The sequence below is a fragment of the Crocodylus porosus genome, unplaced genomic scaffold (genome assembly GCF_001723895.1).
Source record: "Crocodylus porosus isolate Cpor-Errol unplaced genomic scaffold, CroPor_comp1, whole genome shotgun sequence".
Classification (NCBI taxonomy): Eukaryota; Metazoa; Chordata; order Crocodylia; family Crocodylidae; genus Crocodylus; species Crocodylus porosus.
The window spans coordinates 10,293,585-10,311,024 of record NW_017728909.1 but is presented as its reverse complement, the minus strand read 5'-3'; the positions used below and the strand labels follow the sequence as shown (position 1 = coordinate 10,311,024).

The 17,440-nt window shown below is 43.1% G+C and overlaps 1 protein-coding gene across 1 annotated transcript in view; it reads right to left on the bottom strand.

Moving 5' to 3' along the window:
- DYM (dymeclin) overlaps positions 1 to 17,440 on the bottom strand; it is a 337,064-nt gene that overhangs the window by 57,607 nt on the left and 262,017 nt on the right. The window contains exon 13 of the mRNA XM_019531678.1: positions 10,848 to 11,030. Coding sequence (XP_019387223.1) covers positions 10,848 to 11,030 — 183 coding nt within the window. The remainder of the gene's footprint in view (positions 1 to 10,847; positions 11,031 to 17,440) is intronic.

Genomic DNA, 17,440 nt, shown 5'->3' with positions numbered 1-17,440 from the left:
CAAACTGGCTTGGCAACTTGGAGACTAAAATGAGGAGCTGGTAGAGGGCAGACAGGCCTGGCAAAGGGGCCTGCATGTTCCCAAAGAGAGCACACTGCCCTCAGATCCTAGTTGTCAGCAAGCCCTTGATTTGAGGATGATCTCTATCACAGTTCATTGACGGGTCGTTAAGTGGCTTGAGAGTCCAAGCCTTGGGTCACATATCTGCCCACAAAAGTTGCAGGCCTCTCCACAGGAAAGAGCAGGCTGTAGACTGGGATTCCTCTCCTTTTCCTTCCTCCGCTCTCTCTTCTCTGCTTCAAGGGCAAGACGCTTTACCTTGAAATGGGCTGCCACTTGGTTGAGGTTCCAGTGCCACTGGAGTCAGTCAGCAGCCAGCTCCTCCCAAGTCTTGATGTCAGCATCTTTTTTCTTGAGGTATGCCTTCAACGTGTCCTTGCAGAGTTTTCCTCTGGGTACTGCAAAATCTCAGTCTATTACTAAGTTGGGAGCACAGCATTTGGTTTGGGAGCTAAGTTAGACATCTGCACACAATGACCGGTCCAGCCAAGTTGGTGCTTGAGGAACACAGACTCAATGCTGACAATACTGGCTTCAGCAATGATGCTAGCATTTGTGCAGCGATCTTTCCATCTGATGTGGAAGATTTTCTGGAGGCATCATCAGTGATACCTCTCCAGGTTCTTGAGATGACAGTGGTAGGTCACCCATGTTTCACATATATACAGGGGAGTGGGGATGACAACTGCACTGTAGACCTAGACCTTGGTAGTATCTTTCTGCAGAAGACAATCAATACAGAGACACCAAAGCAATTTCCCAAAGGAGGCACTTGTGCATCAGAGTCTGGGCTGTATCTTCTCAAAGTTCACTCTTTGAGAGAGGTGGCTATTGAGGCAGGGGAAGTGCTTGACTATCCCCAGGGACTTTCCCTTGATGGTCATCTGGGGAGGAATGGGATGTATAGTTCCAGAGTCTCGATGCTCACCTGTGGTCAGCTCTTAGCCACAAAGCTCACCCCTGACTTGTGATGGTCCACAGAGCGGGATGACAACCTACTACTGCTGGCACCCACATACTGAACAATGAAAATAGTTGCTCATTCAGTGAGTGTAGTCCATCTTGTGTACAGAATGTGGAAGGAACACCACGTGATAAGTCATTGCAGACTGTATCACAAGCTGTATACGTACAATGGACTGACCTAAGGCAACCTTAATTTCAGCATTTCTTAACTTTTGAATATTTGACTTCGTGATCTCAATAATCTTTTAATGCATCTTATATACGTCTCTAATGTCTTTTCTAACCCCTGAGTGGTTACCTGGAGGATATTAAACTAAAAATGTTTGGAGAAGTGGGACTTGATGTCTCTTTAAGGTGTGGGGACCACACCAGTAGAATATCTCCTGTGGTCAAAAAGTGATTACATCTCTCTCCTCCCTTCTTAGGATAATTTTATTGAGAACACAAGTGAATAATATAAACCATTTCACTAGCAAACATTATAGGCCAGGACTAAAAATAGGCCATATGGGTAAAAGAAAAACATTTTAAAAGTTTACATGCATAAAGAACTGTAACAAAGTAATTTATACAAATGGTAAAACTTCAGTTAAAAAAAAAGGAATGGAAAGAAAAAAATTTGACGCAAAAATGACTCCGAAACAGCTTTTTCCATCACTATAACTAAACCAGGCAAGGTAAGTGCTTTTTAGAGATTTCATTTTTAAGCTAGTCATTTTTCCTCCCATGTCTAAAACTTCAGATATTTTGGGTAGCTATCTAGACGGTTAGAGCATAATATTCCCTGCCTCTCCCCTCAGTTAAAAGCAACAGTAATTAAAGCAGCCAGCAAGAGAATTCTTGACAGTGCATTGTGCATCTGCTTGGCATTAGAAAAATTATCCACCTGGCAATGGCAATGTAAAAGCTACTGTAAAAGATCAATTATAATGAGAATGCTTTGTCCATCTAGAAGAAAAGAAAATACTTTTAAGGCATTTTACCACCGAGAAAAGGTAGAAGGAAGAACTGCTGTTGCTTTTTCAGGGTTTTTAATGAATGTCAAACGCAGGAAGAGCACTGGGTGGTCCGTGTTTGGTGTGGTGTTCCATACATATACTTATTTAGATTTTCAGTTTTTACTATGTACAGAATTTTATGCATTAGAAATTAAATGGAATATCTGAATAATTCAATTTTTAACCCAAATACTGTATTACTAGAATATGACTTTTCCCCCTGAAACTAGGACTGGGGGAAGAAAAAACCCTCGCATCTTAGAACTGAGTACAGGCCAAGCAAGCAGCTCCTGTTGCTCTGGACAGGGCCAAGGTAGCTCTTGTAGCATGTAGGAGATGTGTGGGAGAGAGTGGGAAACGGGGAGAAGGGATACACATACAGGGGGAGGGTAGTGTGGTGCAGGAGATAGGGGAGCATGGAGTGAGGGGAGTACAGGGAAGGGGTGGGTATGCAGTGCAGTGGGGAGTGCAGCGGAAAGGGTGTACAGTGGAATTGAGAAACACGGGGAAAGGGGTGTGTGATTCGAGGGGAATGCAGGGAAAGGGCATGGGGGAAGGGATGCACAGAACATGGGGAAGTGGAGTGCTGAGTGAGAGTAGCACAGGGAAGGGGTGCAGGGAAGGAGCATGCAGTGCAGGGAAAGCACAGGGAAAGGGATGTACAGAGCAGGAAGAGCACAGGAGAGGGACATACAGAACAGTGGGGGTGCTGCCATGGCTTCAGCCCTGACCCTGACGGGCTGGAGCCTCAAGCTAGAGCTGCTGCTACTGCCTGGTTCAGCTGGGTGCTCCAGGTCCCCAGCAGAGACAGAGCAACCAGCTACAAAGAGGGCAGGCACAAGATGGGGACAAGTGGTAGAAGGGGGAAGGCGATGGGGAGCAAGTGACAAGGGGTGTGGGGTAAACTGCATGCCCCTCAACTGCTGCTTTCCCTGACACTACTTTGCCTGTGGAAGTGGTGGGAGAGATAAATTTAAGAGGATCTCCAACAACTAGATTCTACACATCGAAAATTAAAACAAATGTATACATTTTCCATATCTACAATCCAATAACTGGGGGGTTGTCTTAAATGCAGGGTCATTTTAGACTAAATATGGTATCAGAATTCCACAAGCAAACCATGGGCTTAAGGCAAAGAGGGAACTATATGCATGGGAGACAGCAGAAAGGCACCTTGTCACAGAAATGTAACAAAATTGAGCAAAAGCTAAAGTGATTTTTCTCTCAAATTCCTTTTCTAGTGAAATCAAAGATGACCAATTTTTTATACAATTTATTAGGCCAGATAAAAACTAGATGAGTATTACCACAATTTAAGGGGAAAAAAGCAAAATACATGGGAAAACCCCATACAAATAATTCAGTCTAGCAGAAAAATTATGCTCAGATGTCTGAGCTAGTCATGAAAAGCAAAGGATTTTCCAATGAAGGATTCTGAACTATTTTCCACTCATTAAATAATTTAGTTACATTTAAATAAATCCTCAAAATTAATAGATTTCATCTTCTTGCCCACTTAAAAGAAACTAATCCTATAAAAAATGCAATTTGGACATGTGAATCTGAAAAGGCTTCAAATTTTTATCAAGGGCTATTTTGGAACCCGAGGTTGAACACACATTTTATTACATTTGGAGTTGGAGAACAACAGAAGCTCAGTAACCATGTCCTGAACAATTTCATGTTCAACGAATATATCATCCATTTTAATTTCTTGGAAATCACTGTTCACTCCAAGCATCTGGCCAACAGGTCTGCTAAATAACTGCATGGTTGATCACGGGCATCTCACATTGATCCCTCTGACACATTTAAAGCCAACCCAATACACACAGACAAAGGCCCTATCTACATGAGGAAACTAGTCCATTATAACAGGTTGCTAGTTCGGTATTTGGCCAGCCCTTAACAAGAACTGAAAAACTTTTGCCCAGGTGTAAATCCGGTCCAAAATGCATCTAGCCCTTGTTACAGAAAATACATTTCTCTAGGGTGAACCATTAACAGGTTTAATATCACAGCAGAGATGCATCTTAAATTCCTTCTTTTCATGAGCAATAAATTCACATTCTCTTACACAGGGGAGAAACACTGTGTCATCAAGGTGATAGTATGATCTACGATAAAGCTGATTTAGTGAGTTTTAAGTTATAGAAGAGTAGGCATGCTCGAGTCCTTTGACAGTTTGAAAGAAAGAAACATTATTTATACTGATAAAAATTTGACTCATACATAAACATATATAAATTTTATTATATAAAAAATAAGCAAATCCCCAAACCAAATTTTAGTCAATATAATTTTTTTTCTCAGCCTGAATCCTCTTTTGGTTTTAGCTGAAATGCTACATAGCCTGTGAGCACCTCACAGTGCCACCCGCCCAACCAGCAATGTGACAACTCTCAGCTATCTCCCTCGTCGCTAGAAGCGACCGCAGGATTCACTGCTGCCTCTTTCTTGCCCACAATTTTCAAGGTTAGCTCTGTGAAAGAGGAAAATCACCTTGGTAATGAATTTAAAAAAAACCAAAACCCTGGACTTCCCTTGTTATAGCAATGAAAACAGAAAGATACTTGTATACTCTGAGGTTTGCTATTTTATATTTGCAGCAGGACTCACCACAGATGAATGTGCCAATTCCACAAGCAAATCAAAGGGGAAGAAAATAAACTTCTCATGATAACGCATCTAAGATCACCACTTCATCTAAGCAGATTCCTCAGGGGGACGCTTAGGCATAGTACGGTGACTGCTGCTAGCACCATCTGGCCTGCCAGATAGAGCTGACTCATATCTAGCTCTACTGAAACTGGTTTCAGAGGTTGATGAGAGCTCTGCAAAAGGGTCATCATCAACCTTTAAGTAAGGCCAAACTCTCCTGCCTTCAGATTCAAATGAACAGCAGCTTCACCAGAAGTCCTGTGAATCTCCCAAGGGACTCCACATCCCCCTTTCATGAGAAATTATTCAGCCAGGTTGGGGAACATGTCACAGACTCCAAGGAAGGTGCATCATCATGAAAAACCTTTCACTGAGAATTTTTAACCAGGTTCTCAATTAACAGGACTGCAATATTTTTTTGGATAGTCTTGGAAACATACCCCACCCCAAAATTTCTAACCAGATAAAAGTTACCCCTCAAACCATTTACAGTGGTCGGTATTCAAAATAACCTTTATGTTTCCACTCTTGACGAGAGGTGAAAGAGCAAAGGTCATGATCAGGCCAAGTCCTGTAAACAACAGGTCTGAAAAAAGGAGCTGTCATATTAAAGCCACATCTCTTAATTAATAAGTCTAACTGGAGAAGGTGATGGGGGCCATGAGACCCCCACAGGGGATTTAATTCTTGCAGGCATCACAGTGGACATGGGTCTGATTCTCTACATCACTCCTGCTGCAGCTGCTGACCTCCCATTCTCTCGAGCGCATCCGAGAAACAAAGATCTAGCAGCTCCCAGTGCCGTCTGCTCAGTTACACAGCCCATGTACCCGCCTCTCAAAGAAGTTGTAAGAAACACGAAATAAAGAAGCTAGGGACTCTCCATGCCATTCACAGCATAACTCCAGTCTTACAACTGCCAGCTAGGAACCTCTACCAAACTCCTGGGACACATGAGGCTCTTGATTATCCCTGAAATACAGGCAGGTAGACTGCACACATGGGGGCAGGAGGGGAAGGAAGGGAACTGGTAGTCAGCCAGGACAGAAATCCTACCATTCTTTGCTAAATAAACCAGATGGAGAATATCCCATTTAGGCAAACAAGATGCACAATATCATATTAAGATTACTTTCTAAAATGAAAAGTAAATTAATAGGAACCAGAAGGTATTTTGACTTCAGTCTCCCTTCTAGCATGTTAAGCATACCCATATGCTCCCAGTCAGATGGCAAGGGTGATTTTTAGCTTATTTATAAAAAACGTAGAGAAGGGAATAAACAAAAGCAGCTTGCAATTTCTGTTGGGAAATACTCTGTCAGTGGTCACCAATAAACACTGCCAGGTCTGCCTCAAATGCAGAGGTTACACCTCAGCATTTCAGCATTACCTCTAGAAAATAACTTTCATGCTTCAAACAGGGAGGCCAAGTTCTTAGTTATGTAAAGGCTGCAGCTGCACTGCACAGTTAACTGATAACTAAGGTCTGAGCATGTGAGTTAGCTTAGCCTGGCTCTGAGCATCTCTGGGTCCATTCCTGGGTTTGTGCTATCACAGTTTCTGCACTCGCCCATACACTACAGGGAGCGCATCCTATGGGTGTCCTGTTACATTGAAGAATGTTCCCAGTTAGATGCAGAAGGCATTGTCCAAGCACCAGGAATGTGGTCAGGCTAACTCAGGGTCTGCTCTGCCTAATTACTGGTCTATTCTGCACACAAGCGGGTGCAAGTGAGTAGGGCTTATTTTCTTGGTGGGGGGTCCTGGAGTCAGGAGGGAAGCCATACAGGCATGCCCTTTGACAAGAGTACTTTTATTTAACCTCTGCTTTTACATCTGTAAGTGGTGTTAATACAATTTACCACTCATTAGCTCTAGGATGTGGGCAGCAGTGGTCCATGTGCTGTGGTAGTGGGGAGCTGCAAAAGGCAAATACTGATTCTAACCTTTCTGAGGATGGAAGTGGGATGAACTGGGGGCCAAGCGCGTCTTTGGGGAGGAAGTTAAATCCAGTAATTTATTCAGTCATGAGAGCTGACAGCTGGTGACAGGTACATTTTAAAAATTAAAAAAATTGACATCCTTGCTTTTCTAACTAAGATATTATTTTAAAACTCAAGACAGTCCAATGGAAAGCTTTAAATAGTTCAAAGTCTTCAGAGCCTTTCTGACACTCTGCTGTATCTCAACATTCATGGCTCCTACCCCGCTCCCGGGCAGAGGGGTTGTGGTTGTTTAAGCTGTTAAGAAAAACTACACATTATCTGTTACAAAGTAAAGAACACCTCTGTCTTCTACATACAGTGTCTAGTAGGTGGGCAAAAGTGAGTCAGGCAACAACACCTCCGCTCTATTCCTGGCTCTGTCAATGATTTACTGTTGCAGACCTTACGAACACACAAGCTACCTCTCACACTGGGCACTACGACAGCTGGTTAGTTTGCCAGACTATCACTGTCTACTTTCATGGTACCACAGTCCTCTTCAAACAATTTAGAGAAGAATGATTGCAAACCACCTGGTCCTGGCCATCTCTGCATGCCATCAGCATCATCTGCACGCAGTAGCTGCTAAAGCCCTAAGGACATTTTCAGTTCAGACCCTCTAAAGATATCTGATGACTGGTGAAATGGAACGTGAGAATGGAGATGGGAAAACAGGGTGGAGGGAGAGAGGGAAAAAACAGGGATCGAGATTTAGCCAATTCAGCTAAGAATGCAGGATGTTTTGCTTATAGGGTCATAGGAAAATAAGGCTGGAAAGGCTCACAGGGTCATCTAGTCCAGCTCTCTGCTCAAGGCAGGATAATCCCTGACTAGAGACCACCCCAGCCAAGTGTCTGTCTAATCTGCTCTTGAAAGTTTCCAAGGCTGGAAATTCCACAAGCTCTCTACTAGGCAGCCCGTTCCAATGCTTGACCACGCTCACAGCCAGAAAGTTCCTCTTCATTTCCAACCTAAATTTTCTCGCCTGCAGCTTGAGGCTATTGCTCCTAGTCCTGTCTCCTACAGCCAGAGAGAAAAGCCACTCTCCATCTTGTGTGTCATCGTCCTTCAGGTATTGAAAGGCTGTTATTAAATCCCCGTTCAGTCTTCTGTCTACAGACTAAATAATCCTAGTTCTTTCAACCTTTCCTCACAAGGCATGTTTCCCAGGCCCCTAATCATTTTTGCTGCTCTGTGCTGGACTCTCCGAAGTGTCCACATCCTTCCTGAAATACTCCAGGTGAAGCCTCAGCAGTGCTGAATACAGCAGAAGAATCACATCCCTTGTTTTGGGAACATGCCTGTTAATACAACCCAGGATGCTGCTGGACTCTTGCAACAAGAGCACGCTGTGGGCTCACATTCAGCTTATGGTTTACTGTAACTCCCACTTGATACCTCTTCCAACTAAACACTGAACCATTGGTTACTACTCATTGAACATGATAATCCAACTAGCTATGTATTCACCTCGCACTACAACTCTGGATCATCTGGAATCTTTTCAAAATTCTATGGCATCTCAGAGTTAAACCAAACAGACAGACAGGCACACGAACAGATTTTTAATAACACTGAATGAAAATGTAGGTATGCACTGCAGTAAGAAATCCAATGTATTAAATCTCCAACAGCTTGAATCTAGTGCTCTTAACATGGCAAAGTTAAAGTACTGCCTTATAATATTTTGGCTTTGATGTCTTGATTGCTAGGAGTCCGATCTTGGAATCCCTCTTCTATGAAGAGAGGCCCCGCTGAAGTCAAAGGGAGTTCCTGGAACTGCTGTGCCTTCACATGGGATATTTCAAAAGCTGTATTTATAATGCCTCTTGTTATACAAGAGCTGCTTCAACAATTTTAGAGCATCTCTTCTGAGTTGCAATCTCAAATGTCAAAGGATCAACTAATGAGGGGTATGTAGCCTGGATATCAGCACAGCACAATTAACAAAGGAGGAAGTGGAGGAAAATATTTTGGTACACAGAAGCCTCTTAGCTATAAAAGAGGATGAATTAAAACTGAAGGGAAAAAAATGAAAACAAATTTTGTTGCAAAAAACTTCTGGTTTTAATTTTCTTTTCCATGGGAAGAGCAATTTTGCAGCAGTTTTGATATGGGGTAAATGAGAAAAAAACCCTCAAAACATTGTAGACAGTCACATGCATTTTCCACATTATGCAGCAGATAGAACATGTCACAAATGCGGAATACCTCGAATGCTGCAGTCCGAGACTGAAGTTAAATGGCAGAGACTGAGCTGGGGAAGCCACACCTGCTTCCCATAACACTGCCTCTGGCCTCATTTTTATAAGCATGTTTGCAAGCTCTCCCACAAAATGTAAATATATTTTTTTAAAAACCCTAACCAGGTCTCTAAATACCCTTGAGTATCATTTGAGTCCTCTATACCCACTTATATCTCCACAAATTGAAAGAGAACGATGGACTTTAAATGCAGTGAATTGACACCAAAATTCCTAAAATATGGATGCCAACATAAAAATACCAGTATATTATCTCAATTAGTGGGACTAGTGTACAAAACACCTATTTCAGTAAGTCTAACTGTTTGGCAGTGAACTATGGCAGGAAAAGATGGTAAAAAAATAAAACTACTCCATTTGAATTCCTGTGAGTACATCAAGTGGTGGAGATCAAAATATTGAACAGATTTAAAGGTATGAGGGATATTTTATAGCACGGAACTGCACTCAAGTCCTTCGTATATGAACATTAAAAGTCAAGACTATATTTCACACAAACTGCTTAATAATCAATTCCCATTCCTCCCTAATTCAACATTTTACAAGTCCTCAGTATCATAGTAGCCTGTCTAAGCAGAGCTCAGATGAGGGACTGACATGGCTTCCTGCACAGACTATCAAATTCATGTTCAACAATAACCAATATGGGTTTTCCCAAGAATGGCACAGGTAGATCCCTCCCCACAAAAAGGCAATAGAAACTGCCTCTAAAATTTCTGGTTATATTCTTTTTAATGGTTCCCCTGAAGGGGTCCAGAATGCTGGAGGCTAATGCTCTTGTAGGCAAAAGCAGTAGAAGTTTAGAGAGGCTTTAGGGAGGTGGGCAGCTGCCTGGCTGCTCCTAAGATGCCTAAGAAACTCTTCCTCAGCTCTTAATAGTCTAATAATGGTGGGAACACAGAAAAGTTACTGGCTAAGATCCTTGCTGCTTTGAAAGAGAAAGCAAGCTCTTGCGGTGGGCCCCTGCAGAGGGGTAAAGAGGAGCAGAGAAGGATTCAACAGCTTGGGAAATTCCTTATCAGCGAGGTCCCCAGATCCCATGGAGTCTGTCAAATACAGATGGATTTTAGCCTGGCTTTCCTGAAGCCCCAAGAAATGAGGGTTGGGAGAAGAGTGGGGGGCCTCCCAGAATTTCCACTCCTTCCTATCCCTATAGTAAAGGTTGGGTAGCTCAATGTTAAAAGATTCTAAAAATACCTAGCAAAGGAAAGGAGTATAAATGATCAGCATTTAACACCTCTCAAAATCTCAGAGAGCTAAGAAGGTTTCATAGTTTCTAGGGTTGGAAGGGACCTGAGCAGATCATCTAGTCCGACCACCTGCCATGGCAGGAAAGAGTACTGGGGTCAAACGACCCCAGCAAGATGTTCATCTAACCTCCTCTTAAAGACCCCCAGGGTAGGAGCCTGCACCACTTCTCTTGGAAGTTGGTTCCAGACCCTAGCCACCCTGACTGTGAAGTAGCGCCTCCTGATATCTAACCTAAACCTACCCTCTGCCAGCTTGTGACTGTTATTCCTGGTCACTCCTGGCGGTGCTCGGGGGAACAGGGACTCCCCTAATGCCTGCTGATCCCCCCTGACTAGTTTATAACAGGCCACAAGATCCCCCCTCAGCCTTCTCTTTTGGAGGCTGAACAGGTTCAGGTCCCGTAGCCTCTCCTCATAGGGCTGCCCTGTTGTCCCCTGATCATGCGAGTGGCCTCCTCTGGACCCTCTCCATGCTGTCGACATCCCTCTTGAAGTGCGGCGCCCAGAACTGGACGCAGTACTCCAGCTGCGGCCTGACCAGTGCCACATAGAGGGGGAGGATCACCTTGGACCTGCTCCAGATGCATCTGTGGATGCATGACAAGGTGCGGTTGTTCTCAGGAGACTGCTTGTAACCAATTAACTGAAGCTATTACTTACCAGGTCTATATTTTGCATTACATCTTGGAAGGAAGGGTGAGTTCGAAACTGCTCAAAGAGATCCCGCTTGTAAAGCAGTGCATATACCAAATTGGGATTGTGATGGAGAGAGTTGGCCAGGCAAGAGTTGATAATCTCTAACATCATTCGGATCACTTCTTCAATCACATTCAGATCCTGTGCCTTTAAGAAAGGAAAGGAGAGAGAGAGAGAGATCAGCATGGCTTTTTCCATTCTAAAATATATTAGGTAGTAAAGACTTTGCACAGGTATCATTACTGATGGAGCTTTCATCTGGCTGATGTCTGATCAGTGGTGAACAAATCTTGAATTCTTGTCTGTACATATATACCCTCTGAATTGCTGTGAATATATGTATGTATGTATGTATGTATGTCTTAATATATGCATTTTTCTAATAAAATCCAGATCTGCAACACAATTACAACAGACTCCAGGTTCTACTTAACAACATGTGTTCAAAACCAAGAAACAAACACAAATTGTGCATGCTCCTGGCTCCAAAATGTTTTACATACAGATACTACAGAGTTAAATTCACTACAGTTTTGTGACCATCACTCCTAAGAGCTGGTGCAGGTAAAAGCAGTTCATGCCAAGTACACCGTGTTATATTTTCTGTTCATCATATTTAAAAAAAAAAGTGTGTAGGGGGCAGGAAAAATGTCAGTAAGAAATAAAATTAAGGATATGAAGGAGAAAAAGAAAGAAACAAGCAGGCTGACTGTCTGGACAAAAACACACTTATCCTCCATAAGTTACTGTCCTTATGGTGCTGAGGAGCACTCCAGGCTCCCACAGCTTGAATGCAGATGACCGACGAAGAAAACTGCTTTTGAGAGTGCTCTACAACCTTCATGCTCTAGGTTAAATGGTACATCTCAGGCACCTGACAAACCATCCTAGAGCGGGGGGTGGCCACGTTTCCTGGCAGAGGGGCCAGCTTGGGTCACAGGTGAGCCAGCACAAGTACCCATGTCCCACTGTCGTTTTCCCCTGCCTCCTGGCTGCATTGTGGACCCAGCACAGGCAAAATCTCCTGCTGCTGAAGCTCCCACTCCACAGGTCTTCATTTGCAAAAGTGGAAAAATTACGTTCAACTGCTCAACAGGGATGCTGCACACAGATCCATATATTAGAAATGATGGGATGGGGATCATGTCAAATGATAAAATAAATGGCTTGAAGCTGAGAGTAAGACTCCAGTTCTCTAAGACTTTCCATTAGTAAGACTACGTGGCTGCAAAACGATAATACTGAATCACAACCAATCTAGACTGCATTCATAGTCAAAGAAACAAAAAGCCTTTACCAAAACGATGACCTTTCAAGCCTCCCAAGACGGACATTAAAAATGAGGAACTGGCTTGCCAGTTTTGAGTCAAGAGCAAAGCAGTAATCTTTAGACCAGGAGTGGGCAATTATTTTGGTTGGAGAGCTGCTTAATGAGTGTCGATGAGCTGTTGAGGGCTGCAAGGGTACCCCGCCCCTTGACAGGTGAACCACCCCCTGGTCATGATCTTGGGACCAGAAATCCTGCCCCTAACCCTTGACCTTTGCCACCGGAAGACCCTCCCCCTTGCCCCCAGAAGTACTCCTTTGGTCAGGGGTTGCCATCTTGAAACCCAAAAAACCCAACTCATATACTAAAAGTCAAACATCTAATATAACACATTTTAATTTGATTTCAAAAAATACTTTTGTCCCGATTTATTTGTGTTTGTGTAGTATATATAGAGAAGATTACATAATAGCTCAAAGTCTTGCTCCTGTATATTGTGTGTGCGTGTGTGTGTGTGTGTGTGTGTGCGTGCGCACACACAGTGGGGTGTGGGGCATGGGGTTTGTGAGGGGGTGTGGGGGCTTGGCGTGCATGGGGTAGGTGGAGTGTGAGAGGGTGGGGGGACCCCCCCCCACCAGACTTCCTCCCTGCATGGCATACAGCCCCTGCCGCTTTTGCTGGCAGCAGCAGCAGGGCAGCATCCTTTGGGTATTCGTGGCCTACGCAAGCGCTGCTGCCCAGCAGTGCATGGCTCCACCCAGTTTGGGGAGCTGCACATGGTAGCAAGGAGTGGAGTCAGGCCAGCCCACCTCTATTGCATGGGGCTCCCCACTACACATGTGCAGCTTCTGGTATTTGTGCACCACTGAAGGGAACCCCCATGCAACGGAGCTGGTGGCTAGCCCCCACTCCCTGCTGCCACGTGCAGCTCATGGGACTCCAGTGGAAGTGACGGGGAGCCCTACTCCCTGCTTCCTGGAAAGGGATGAAGGCATGTGTGCCATGGGGGGCAGTGTGGGTGGAGGGTCTTCCCCCCCAACACACACACCCTGTCCACCCGAGCTCTGTACTCCTGCCACCCCCACCAGGCACAGGCTCTGGGCTTTGTGCTTCCACCCACCCAAGCCCCATGCTCCCACCCATCTGCAGCTTCCCTTCCCCCCACCCTGCTTCCCTACCTGCTGCCCAGAGCAAGCTCTGCAGCAGGGACAGGAGAGCAGTCGCTGGAGGCCAGGGAAGCCAAGCAGGTCCCATAGCAGCTGCAGCAGTGGAAGCTATGCGTGCTGGCCAGGCTGGGGCCCTCCCATACACAAGGGTGGGAGTGAGGCACGTGGGCTGGGTGGGGTACAATTAATTAGTGGGCACCCTCAGGACAGATGAAATCACTTGGTAGGCTGAATCCAGCCTGCAAGCTGTATTTTACCCACCTCTGCCTTAGCCCCACACCAACACTAGGATTCAACATGGACAGACATCACCTTTGTAAGAAAAACAGATCTGTTCTATTACCTGCAACATGACCAGACACATCTATCTGGCCATATTAAGTCTTTTTAATAAAAAAAATGCTCCCATTAAAAAGAGGAAATAAAAGCTAGTTTAAACAAAAAGATGTCCCTAATATATCTATATATAGTAGCATGACATTTCCTGAAGAAAAAATGCTGCTAAGCAAACAGCATCAAATATCTAAAAGATTCACAGTGTAACTTGTCATTAACGTCTAGAGATATTTTATTATTTTATAAATGAAATCCCAGCTCTTTACCTCATTTTATTTTCACCTACCATGTTCATGTTTGGATGAAAAAATTAATCTGTCATACTTCAGATTTCTTCCTGCAGATTACTATGTACAGGACAGCATTCACTCAGAAAGCTCAATCTGCATATTTAATAAACATAGGTCTAATACATCCATTACTCCACATACACAGCTTGTAAAGCCTCCTGTAATTTCTGTTCACAGTTTTCAAAGTAGTTTAAATCTTAAGCTTCCAAACAAAGATAAAAAAAAAAAACCAAGCTGAAAGCCAAGGACAGCATGTGGATGAGAGAATGGAGAAATGCTGTCAAAGATGATAAAATATTGCTCTTTTGTTGCTTTGCATCACCACTATCGAACTAAGGCACCTCTGCATCGAGACGTGGCGTCAGGACAGATATAAACGAGGTTATAAAAACATTTCATAGTTTAAGAGAAAAGTTTATCATCATTTGTAGTAACTTTTGAACCAGTTTTAACACACCTAAAATGCAGAGCATATACATCCAGGACAACGACTGGAAGCAAAGTTATTTAAGCTTTTCCATAGTAATGATGAATCCAAACAAGAGACAATAGTTGAAACTAATGAGACTTTCACAGCTCTTCCCAGCTGGAGTCTAATTCACCAATTTTGCAAGTTCTTCAGCATTCAATTTTTTCTAAAACTATTTGAGTGCTATTTACTCATTACAAGGCCCGTGTCAACAATGTCTCACCAAAACCGTGACCCTTGCTTGTACTGCCAAAATAGAGGACACGTTAGATTTATGCCAGGCCTTTCATATCAAAGGATGAGAAATATTGTTGGATTTTGTTTTGAAACAATATTAAGCATAAAGAAATCACGTCCTCCATCATTGATGGAATGTGCAACTGTTGAAGAAGAAACAATAGTTGCTTCATATCTGCTTGTAACAGGAATTTGGATACTGGAAGTGGGAGAATTTCTAAAATGTTGACAGCTTAGAACTTGCTGTCAACATTTGCCAGAGCCCACATAATGGTTACTTTAGGTAACAACATTTCTCTTTCTTTTCAGGACAGGAACTAACAGTGAAAACTAGCTTGGCAAATATATATATATTAGGCAGCTCCATTATTCTTGGCTATGGCCACGCTGCAATTTGGACAGTAATATGCAGAAATGGCTAGAAGATAAGCCTTGTGCTCCTCTAATCCTGATGTTGCTCTGAGTCACTTGTTCCTCTTATGCTGAAAGAGAGCAAGCAAGTGAGAGAGTCGCCTAGAGAACAGAATGAAAACAGAGACAACCACACACAAAGCACAAGACTGACATGCAGAAATCAGATGGCAACTGTGCAAACACTGAAGCTGGTTCCATAAGCATTCAGAAAAGATACAAATGCCAGTGCAATGGCTTGACATATGTCCAAGTCTCTGTTCATCCTAAATCACTGACGCTCTCCTTATTTCTTAAATGCAGTATGTTTTAGAAATTCCAGCACAACATTTCAGGGATTGCATTTCAGAGAATTCAACGCAATGCTTGGGAGCTAAGAGTCACTCTGTCTAGTGCTGTTTCTTAAATCACCAGTTGTGGCATAATTATTAGGAGTGAACTGCTTGTGTAATCGCTTAGCACAGCATTAATAGAGGCCCTAAAAATATAAGCCTGAGTGTCAAAGGTTAGGCTGCTTAGATCCACTGTAGACATCTAAATAAAAGTAGCCTTATTTACCATCAGTAGGAAAAACAAGTGCTCAAAGCCTTTGAAATCCTGGTCACATTTAGTTAAGTGCCTAATGTTTTGTTCCTAATGGTTTGACTATTCTATCCCGAATGGTAACTGATGAGTTGTTTGGTTTTTTGTTTTGGGGGGTTTTTGGGGGTGTGGGGGGGTGTTATATCAGATCAAACTTTCCTTAAAAAGACTAGGAGAGTGCTAGAAAATCCCCAGCTTCTAAATTTTAATGATTCCAAAGCCCAGCTTTGAGGAATAAAGTGTTCCCCAGTGCTGATCCAGGCATATTTTGCAGTGTGCTTTTTAAAAAATTCCTAGTACTCCAATCTATCCAGCAGTCAACAGGAACCAAGACAAATTGCTTTGTTTCTTGGTTCCTTTCATACTTTCTTAATTTACACAGGATATTTTACAGTCACATAGGATCAGGATTTCAGTTATTTACGGTAGCATACACTGCCTTATATAAGGAGATGCTAACTTGATCAATCTATGTTCCGAGCTAAGCATTAAACTTGTACAAGGCTTCAGAAATGTTATGTGAGAGTGGGGTGTTGTTTTAAGAATACAGGAAATTTATAGGAAACCATTTTCTTCACAGTGTCAAGACATTTTTATTTTTGTTATCTTCCACACCCCATTAAGATGCATTCATTCTTTAGAGTCAGCTCAGGTGGGCAACTTTCCCACCCCCACACACAAACCTCTCACCCTAGTTTCCTACAGCTTTCAACATACCAGGTGGGGGAGATGGGGTAAAGCTCAAGTGCTGCTCTTAACCTGTCTGCTTTGCAATGGAAATGTGGGCTAAATTGCTTAAGTCCTCTAATGGCTTCCCATAATTCCCTCCGTATTCCCAGAACAGACAAATTCTCCCACAATTCACAGGGAAGGAATTACAGAGCACTTCAGCTTACCACAGTATTAAGAACAACAGCGTATGATTGCAGCATCCCTAGACCTCCCGTGAATCTGCAAGTCCCCACATGAATGGATATGGGTGAGGTGGATACACCCTATTTTAGCTATTCAGTCGGTACTCAACACCTAAACTAAGCCATGTAGGTTTTCACACTCAAGGGCCAATCACTAAAGTAAACTCTGCAGTACAGACAGACTCTAATAATTCAACATAGGAAATGTTACTCAGTGTTGATTTTACAACTGGGGACGGAACAATTGCATTTTACTCTACCCTAGAAGATACTAAGTAAGATTGGCTTAAGTGTGTATTTTATTTTTCTAAAAACCAGAATTGCAAAAAATATGAAGTATTTTCATTACTGATATGAAAACCCAACGGTGACAGACAATGGGAAGTCAGTAGTGAATAGCAGAAAAATGTATGAAATGCTCAAACTAATCATGTCATTTGTTTTTGGTAAACTTACTGTTACTCAAAAGTATCCAGTAAACCAGCCTCTCTCTTCTATCGAGGCCCACTTTACCTGTGCTATACGTATACATTATTATAACATACAAGTACAAATATATGTATGCTCCTCTAACTACTTCGCTCTTACATAGACACGTATATATGACTTAAAGGCAGTACTGTCTAGCACCAGAAGCACTGGATGCAAGATCTGAATGATGACAGCACCACTCTTCTTGACTCTGGCTGGCCTGAGATCCACTGCTGTGTCCAGTCTACACTACTACATTTTAAGGACAGAAGGAAGCTAGAGAGGATCCTCAAGCAAGAGCTAGGGATGAAGGGGCTGGAATGTCAGCTGTAGGTATGTTCAGCCTGAAGTACAGGGAGATTAAATGGGGAACATGACAGCAGTTTTCAATTATCATATTTATTCAAATAGAAG